Source organism: Canis lupus, chromosome 25, assembly GCF_003254725.2.
Source record: "Canis lupus dingo isolate Sandy chromosome 25, ASM325472v2, whole genome shotgun sequence".
NCBI classification, from domain to species: domain Eukaryota; kingdom Metazoa; phylum Chordata; class Mammalia; order Carnivora; family Canidae; genus Canis; species Canis lupus.
This window is the reverse complement of record NC_064267.1, coordinates 49,008,690-49,017,751: the sequence shown is the minus strand read 5'-3', so window position 1 is coordinate 49,017,751 and position 9,062 is coordinate 49,008,690. Positions and strand designations below refer to the sequence as shown.

Here is a 9,062-nt window from a genome sequence, read left to right as displayed (position 1 = left end):
GGAACACGGATGGTACCGAAGCCAAGGATGCGAAGCCACCCACGTGTCAGGTCCCAGTTCTGAGTTCCAAACCTGCCAAGGGCCTTCCCATCCACGGGCTGGATTCAGACCCGGGCAGTGACCTCGGGAGAGGCAGAGGGGGCCCTCCGGTCTCCACGCAGGGCCCGCGGCACGGCTGGGGCGGGGGAGGGCTCCGGGGGGATGGAGGGGGGCTGCCAGCAGGTGTTCTCCATCCCCTCTCAGGGCACTGGAGGTGGGCCGGGTCAGCCTGCAGGGAGCTCGGACCAGGCGACGCCCCAAGGACGGGGACCCACAGAAGACCGCGGTTAGTCTGACATCACAGGGGGCCCCGTCCCTCACCGCCAGACCTCACACGCCGGGCAACAGGAAACAGGAATAAGGATCATGTAGCAGAACCCATCGACCAGTCAAAGTAACCCGTCCTCATCCTGCAGGATCGAGCCTATGGCTGTAAGAATATTTCAGTATCAGGTAACACAGCACATCACATCGGCGAAGCCAGCCGAGCACAAGATGCCATCGCCGCGACGAGAACAACTCGGCACCCGTTCCTGTTGAAAGTTCTCTGAGAGCCAGGAAGAGCAGGTTGGAACGTGATGGAACCATCCCGGAGCAGCTCTGGGCGCATCGGAGGCACCGGCCCCCGCATCAGGACCACTAAGCGTCCGGCGGGAGGAGGCTCTTGGCAGCGAACTGACAAACTGGCAAAGAACAGTTGGGACTCAAACACAAGAGCTTCTGGAAATCCGAAGAAAAGGGCCAAGACAAATGACCTGAAGTCAGTACACAGAGCAGAAATGGCCCTTAACCACGCGGAGATGCTCCCCTGTGCTGCAAACACCTGCAAGTGCAGCCTCGCCGAGACCTTCCTCCTTGCCCATCAGAGCAGCGGGGGCCTCGGCGCGGCGTGGCGGCCGGAGAGGCCACGGGCCCACGGGCGCGCCCACACGCCTACCGTAGGGCAGCACATGCGGCCCCACACCCGCCGCTCACCTCCCAGGGAGCCCACGGCCTCGCTTCCTGCGTGCGTGGCCCGGGGACACCACGGGGGCCCAGGGGCAGTCACTGCGGCGCTGACCTGAATGGCAGGAGCCCAGAAGCCACCCACGCACATCCAGCAGCGACAGGGAGCGGGGCCGGGTGAGCCCCCGGGGATATTCCCGGAGACAGGCAGTGAGGGTGATCTCCGGGGACCGGCAGGGCGAGGGCTCCCCACACGGGGGACACAGCACAGTGCACGGTGCAGACCAGTGCACACCGCGTGCCGCCTCCTGTGACCCTGTGTCTTGTGCAGAATATAAATGGACTCACATACGCTTGCATTTCCCTAAAGAAACAGAGAAATAAATGGGAAGCTAATAAAAACTGCTGCCCATAGGGGCAAGGACGGGAGGGGGGGAGCCCTCCGTGTGGACTCTTTCTTGCCACTTATATTACTGATCCACGTTAATATGTTACCTATTCAAAAAAAGAGACCACTTTACATAAAAAATAAAGATAGGGCCATGTTTCTAAAACTACAGTTATGCCACACACAAGGACACAAAAAAATGGAACAATTAATGATACATAACAGAAAGAGTAACTTTCCTTTTTTTTTTTAACTTTCCTTTTTTAAAAAAAATATTTTATTTGAGAGTGAGCGAGGGAGCACGAGCAGGGGTGAGGGGCAGAGGGAGGCACAGGCTGCCTTCTGAGCAGGGAGCCCAAGGGGCTCGAGCCTAGGACCCCGGGGTCAGGACCTGAGCTGAAGCAGGCAGAAGAGCAGCGGGCGTTGGGACCGCACCTGCTTACAAAGCCCCGACCCCTCCCTGCCTGACGGGGCACAGCCTCCTTGCAATTAATGGACTTCACCGTTCGAACCCCACGTTCTTACCAGAGAGACCCACGTGCTTGGGTGACGGAGCTGATCATCAACCTGGAACTCAGCTCTGCATATGGACTTAAAAAATGTTACAGTTTAAAAACCTTTTAAACTTCCTTTCTCTAGCCAAGTTAAGAATCCTCCCAACCTCCCTTTATGAAAACACTCAAGACAAGCAAAGCAGGGATTTGTTTGGGGGCCTCACGTCTGCCCCACTGTAAGGCTGGTATAAACTACTTATCAGAACACCTTTTGGGAAAATATAAATCATTTTATTAATAAAGTGCACACAGGACAGTTCCACCCAGAGCCCAGGAGCAGGGCGCGGCCTCCCCCGGGTCCTGACAGGGCAGGCCCTCCCTCAGCTGCCCATCTCACTCCCACCCTCTGCTATGGCCAACGGCGCTGAAGCCCGCCCAGGAGGCTATGGTCGGCTCCTCGGGAGGCACGATGACCGGGGCAAGCCGCTCTCCACAGCGCGGGCTGGGTGTGGGGGAAGATTCCGGAGCTGGGCACGAAGTCCAGGTGTGCGTGGACTGTCCTCCCTCGCGGTGGGCACGCCTGAGCACCTGGTCTCGTTGCGCGTGGCCTCCTCGGAAGCCGGTTCTCGTGGCAGCTCCAGCAAACTGGCCATCCTGAGCCCGGGGCCCCTGACGTGGCCCTGCTCGTTCACACCTGGCCTCGGCCCTGGTGCCCTTGCGTTCGCTTGAGCGCCCGGACACGGTGCACCAACAGAGGACAGACCCGGTCAGCTCGGCGCAGCTCAGCAGAGAAGTGCAAGCACGCTCCGGGGGCACCTGTCAGGATGCAGGATGGGGCTCCGGACCACCCAGCATCCTAAGCTGCACTCGGGGTCACTAACTGACATCATCTCTCTTCACAGATTTGTCATCAGTATTTGTTTAAGTTGCTTATTGAAAAGAAAAATAAGCATGAATATCAGGCCAGAAAGCTCACATTTTAGTCCTGAATGTTTTTCCCAAAGGTTGACACATTTTCTTTGAATGTAAATGAACATCAGTTCAACTTTTAAATTAAAATTCCTGCAGTGTGACTTCAGCCCTCCTGGAAATGTCCAAGCCAAAGTAGAGGAAAGGGCTTACTAATCCCCTTTGTGTATTTTCTCAAAGCAACAAGTAACATCAGCATTTAACGCGTCTCTGATACGATACCGTAATAATCACACAGGGAGAGGGTCTGTAACTTCGTGAATGACCTTAAATTTCTGACAAATGCTTACCTGTCTTATAAAACTTCAACTTATACATTAGAGTGAGAAGTGTCACGATATGAATGAAAAGATCAATTTCCCTGAACTTTCTTCACAAGAAAAACAAAAATATATGCGTTCGAAGATAAAAAAATCCAAATGCTTATGTTTTTCCAGCTGTGAACTGAATCGCACAATCCATACACTTATAGAAAAAATATGTGATTGTTTTTAATGATTTATGTATAAAATAAAAATAAATTTTATGATACAATTTGATAAACTTTCATACAAAATTCTACTCACATAAAATGTATGCAGTTTTTTTTTTGCAACACAACAATTCTATTCGTATGTACAAATTCATAAAAGGCAGACACATCTTGAAGCAAAACGGTCAATTGAGGGTTGTGGCTAAGTTGTTCAACTCAGAAGAAAAGAGACAGGTATATGGGGGACTCATGAACTGACACCCCTCCCACCTCCAATAATGCATTCAGTGCGATCTGATCAAACAATTTTATGGTGCACGGTAGAAATGACAAAGTGGCCAACGTGTCAGAACGGCAGAGCTTAAGCTGATCTGGAACTTACTCAGCTTGGGAAATCATATAACCACCTTAGAAAAGGATTTATTCTGGAAATCACAGTAAGGAAACCTAACCTGTGCCATCTGTGCTAATCCTTAAAGAAGCAGAACTTTCTCAGGCAATTCTAACATTTAAATGGCACCGTGTGGTTTGCACAATAAATATCTAGAAATAACAGTATCGGGACCCAGACCTTACGACCTGTATGTCTCCAAACACTGGAATCCTTTATATACAAACTTAAGACTTTCCTAAGTATTTACAACACCATATGTGAGTGAAAAACTAAATATAAACCATGTTCTAAAAAAAACCCTTGCTTTAAAAAACAATTTCCAAAAAAATGGTAACATCAAAAAAAATGTTGCAAATCAGTGCGTCCCCTGAAGCCTCCCTTCAGCTGTCTGCCCCGAGCTACTCGCCTCTTAGGATCACACGTCTAGGGGAGGACCAGGCAGGATGCCAAGGCCGCGGGCGCAGGCGAGTGCGAGCCCCCCGGAGTCACTGCTCCCTACCTGGGGAACACCCTGGGGGCAAATGTCCACGAAGGACATACTAAAATCTCCTTAAATGAATGAACTTTAAGGCAGGACACAGAAGCCAGAGGCCGTAGGGGCTGAGGAGAAACTGCCAAAGAAACTCACGTGTACTTTATAGAGATACAGCCTGAAGTGAACCCTCTCCAAGGGGAAGCAAACTCAAAATGGAGCGGACTCATTTTCAGGCCCCATTCGACTTGCAGTGCCCATCAGGAGCAGTCATCCTTCACCTGCTCCACGCAGGGTCCGGTCACCAGACCTAAGACCTGAAAGGAAGGCCGCCGGTCCCCTGGCACGCCACCACCACTCACCTGCTGGAGGATCCTGGCGCAGGACTGAGCAGGACAGGCCGCTGCACACACGCAGAGCACGCGTCTGCACGGCGATACCCCACTGGAGGAAGGTGCGGACGCACGGCCCCTCTACACATGGGCGTGCCTGTGGTCTCAAGTGCGGAGCTTTGAGACCGCACATTGGATGGACGACGCTGAAAACTTCATTTTCTTAGGAAACTGCACTTAAAAGAGTACTGGCATTCTATCTTCCTTTTTATTGTCAGACTGAGGAAGATTTCCAGCTTTTGAAACGTCTGAGCTTTCACCTTCTCGAACTCAGATTGATGCTGTACACCATCCTCTGAATCTTCTCCTCGTTCTTCAGGACGTTGGCCTTCACGGCGCAGATCTTGTCCTGCTGGTCCTTAATCAGCTGCTCCAGCTCAGCCAGCTCGGCCTTCAAGGGCTCCACCGCGCAGTCCGTGATGCTGATGGGAAACACAGGGGCTCGTGAGTATCGGGTCTCGGCTTAGCTTTGCTTCCTCGTTAAAACAACGAAGGAAGACAAAAGTAAGGTATTCACAGCATCCAAAGACAAAGGGTCAAAATACAAACATACTCTGATAATGATGGAAAGGGATGAGGACCTCACACCTGTGAAAAACATATTTCACCACCCCACAGCCCAGAGTCCAACATGCAATTACACAGAGGAGCTGAATATTCAAGTCCTCACCTCACATTTTGCAGAGAACCCTGGGACGGCAGGGAGGGGAACAGTGCAGCCACCAAGGGCCGCCGCCTCTGCGCAGCCCTACAGGTGCCCCACCTTCCTCTGGGAGAAGCTCATCCAGCTTCCAGGGCTTCCCCATGGATGCCCCCTGACTCATGTGTTCAAGGCATGAGGCCTTTCAGTGCTGTGTTACCTGCCAGGAAAAATCTAGAACATTCTTCGGAAAGAATAGGGGGGCCTGGGTGGCTCAGTTGGTGAAGCGTCTGCCTTCGGCTCAGGTCATGATCTCACGGTCCTGGGATCAAGCCCCACATGGGGCTCCCTGCTCAGCCAGGGAGTCTGTTTCTCCCTCTCCCTCTGCCCCTCCCGTCCAATTGTGAGCTCTAATAAATTTTTTTTAAAGACTCTATACAAAAAAAACAAAACAAAAAAACAAAAAGAGTGACTGTTCCCAATCATCCTGCCACAAAGCAAACTCAGGTTCTGTGAGGAACAAGCACCTAGTGTGGCTTTTCAGTATCTTCAATCCTCTGTAGGAAGTGCCAACAAATCACCATGCTGGACTCAGCACCAAAAAGTTCTCGGTGATTTTCTAATTCCTTTCATGCTGAACATTTAAACTTTTAAGGGACTTTTTTTAAGAATAAGCAGACTACTAATAAAGAATGCAGGTTTGCTATCACACAGCATTTACCATGTGGTTTACAGACCTAGCACTTGTCCACTCAGATCGTTTCCTGACAAACCCTTAGCAACTGATACAGTTTCACGCATTCCCGATTCCCTGATTATAAATACAGAACATCAAACATTTCCCTAAAATAGGGAAAGTTTTTAGTGGTTATTGTATTTCCTTTACAGTAGCAATTTCAAAATAGGCTCACCAGCATTAATTTCTTTTAGAGCAAAAAATTAAAATACTTTCAAAGTATAAACAGTTACCAAACTTTGGGAATTCTGAGAAAACACATAAAAAAATAATACCCATGCTGCAAAGGCCCCTGTATTTTTTATTGCCTGTATCTAGTTGCGCATGAACGTTAACTCCAAGTCTTTCTTAACTGCTACAAAGATGTGCACTCTGAGATATGAACGCAGAAGGGAAACACTTCCTGTGGGAAGGGTGGTGGTCTCCTGGGAGGCATCCCTCTGCCGCCCCCACCCCCACTGACCTCTGCTCCTTCTGCAGGGCCTCGGCGTGCTGCTTATTCTCGTTGTGCCACAGCTGCAGCTCGTTCTGCATGGCGTCCACGTCCTCCTGGATGTAGTCCATGATCTTCCCCAGGGGGAGCGCACTCTTGCACAGGGTCTGGATGGACACACGCAGCTTCTCTATCTCCTTGGAAACTATGTCCTTCTCCTTCTTCCATGCTGACTCAAAGACAAGCAATTTCTCCTACAGTCATTGGGGAAAACAGAAAGAGAAGTAAACATCCTCACTCCTAGGGCAGAACGAGGACATGCTGAGGGAAGAAAGACATGGAGGGGGAGGGTGGACAGTACTGGCTCAGGACCCACTTTCCACTCGTGCAAAGCGCCGTGCGAGCAGTACACTGTGCACAAGGAGGGTCCACACCCTCCCTTCTCAAAGGTGCAGGGGTCTTTACCTGGCAGGCTGTCAGAGAAGCAAATCTCTATACCGTAAGATTTATCTCTCGACTGACCAGAAACTTACTGTAGCTATGGTTACCAAAGCTCAAGGACACTGATGACTGACAGAAAGGGGACCTGACCCTGCATCTCGCTCCTTGAATGGACCTACTTTCCATGTCAAATGACTCTGCAACTCACCTCACTGGCGAAAGGAGGTGAGTTTTTTCCTCCTACAGAGAGGAGGAGAATTGCTGCTGTGGAAGTGAAGGGATGGGAGGTTTGCAGAGGAAGGCATGGTGGGCAGCACCAAGCTGGGCAGAGAGCCCACTGGATAAGGGCTAGACGGAGCTGGCTGGACAGACATCAAAGTGGCCTGGTGCCTTCAGTGAGAATCACTAGTATAGGGGTGGTGGAGGGGGTGCCCACAGAGCAGCAAGCAAAGAAGGGAAGGAGACAGGCAACTGGAGAACTTCATTCAATGTTAGTCAGGAATTCTCTTCATATGAGCTTTTTTTTTTTTTTTTTTTTTAATCACAGACCGCTCTGAATTTCAAAAATTGATGTAAGTTGATAAGCAATGAGTAGTTGGGCTCTTGGAAAACCTTTCCTAGGACATGGACATCGTTTAGGAAGCCCTCCCTGGATGCTCCCAATCCTGGTAAAAGTTTTACTGCTTTACCCACTTACAGTATGAGTCAAATGCTGTTAGTTAAATTATAATTACCTTGTTTTATTAACTTATTTAACCATTTGTGTTACTTCTAATGCCAGCTTTAGATTGTAGGCTCCAGGAGAGCAGGAACCCTGTCTGGATCCACTGTGGGCCCATATAGGTTCTCCTTAGATATTTGCCAAAGGCAGTGACTAAGTAATCTACCTGTCAAGATTCTAGCTCCACTACCTACTGGACTTTGGCAAGCATACGGAAAGCCTTAGCATAATGCCTGGCACACAGAAAATTTAACAGAAAATGTTAAATAAACAGGAGGAGAAATGAAAGGTAAAACTCATAAACTAATAAGGCAAGGTTGCAGGATACAAGATAAACATACAAAAATCAATTCTATCTCTACATACTGTCAACACATGGACACTGAATTTAAAAATACAGTGTTATTTATAATTATATATGTAATCAAAAGAGAAAAATACCTAGGTATGAATCTAACAAAATATGTATAGAACTTGTGTACTGGAAAGTACATAATGTGGATGAAAGAAATCAAAGCAGACCTAAACAAATGGAGACATACAAATGTTCCTCAACTGCAAAATTCAAATATTGTAAAGATGTCAATTCTCCCCAAATTGATACACAGGTTTAACAAAATTCCTATCAAAGTCCCAGCCAGGGACATCTGGGTGGCTCAGTGGTTGAGCATCTGCCTTCAGCCCAGGGCATGATCTGGGGGTCCTGGGATCAAGTCCCACATCAGGATCCCCACAGGGAGCCTGCCTCTCCCTCTGCCTGTGTTTCTGTTTCTCTGTGTCTCTCACGAATCAATAAATAAAATCTTTTTTAAAAAAAATACCAACCAAATTTTTAGGAAATATAGATAAGATTATCCTAAAATTTATAAGGGAAGGCAAGGGAACTAGAATGATTAAAACAGTGTTTTTAAAAAAGAATAAAGAGGGAGCAAACAGTCTATCCAATTTCAGGACTTACTATGTAGCTACAGTAATCAAGGCTGTATGGTATTGGCAGGATAGACACATAGATCAATGGAACAGAATGAAGAATCCAGATATAGACCCTCACAAATAGGCCTGATTTTTTTTTTTAAAGATTTTTATTTATTTGAAAGAGAGACAGAGCACAAGCAGGAGGTAGGGTAGAGGGAGAGGCAGAAGCAGACTCCTCGCTGAGCAGGGAGCCCGATATGGGGCTCAATCGCAGGACCTCAAGATCACAACCTGAGCCAAAGTCACCTGCTTAACCACCTGAGCCACCCAAGCACCACTGCCCAACTGATTGACAAAGCAATTCAATGAAGGAAACAGAGCCTTTCAACGTGTGGCATTGGAACAACTGGATATTTACAGGGAAAAAAAGGAACCTTGACCTGAGTCTCCTACCTTATATAAAAATCAACTCAAAATGGATCATGGACTCAAACACAAAATGTAAAATTATAAAACTTTTAAGAAAAGACTTGGGAGAAAATCTTTGGAATTTAAGGCCAAGCAGAGTTCTCACACTGGACACCAAAAGCATGATTCATTAAAGGAAAAAC

The 9,062-nt window shown here is 48.5% G+C and overlaps 1 protein-coding gene across 19 annotated transcripts in view; it reads right to left on the bottom strand.

The window, feature by feature from the left end:
* Positions 1–2,135: 2,135 nt before the first annotated feature.
* TRAF3IP1 (TRAF3 interacting protein 1) overlaps positions 2,136–9,062 on the bottom strand; it is a 58,626-nt gene continuing 51,699 nt past the window's right edge. For 18 of the 19 annotated variants that reach the window (XM_049101242.1, XM_049101244.1, XM_049101243.1 and 15 more), the window contains 2 exons: positions 6,405–6,628; positions 2,136–4,987 (listed from right to left, as the gene is read on the bottom strand). In XM_049101242.1, coding sequence (XP_048957199.1) covers positions 4,822–4,987; positions 6,405–6,628 — 390 coding nt within the window. In that variant the 3' untranslated portion in view covers positions 2,136–4,821. Of the gene's footprint in view, positions 4,988–6,404; positions 6,629–9,062 lie in introns of those variants that run through there. The other variant, XR_007405883.1, reaches the window with a different exon arrangement.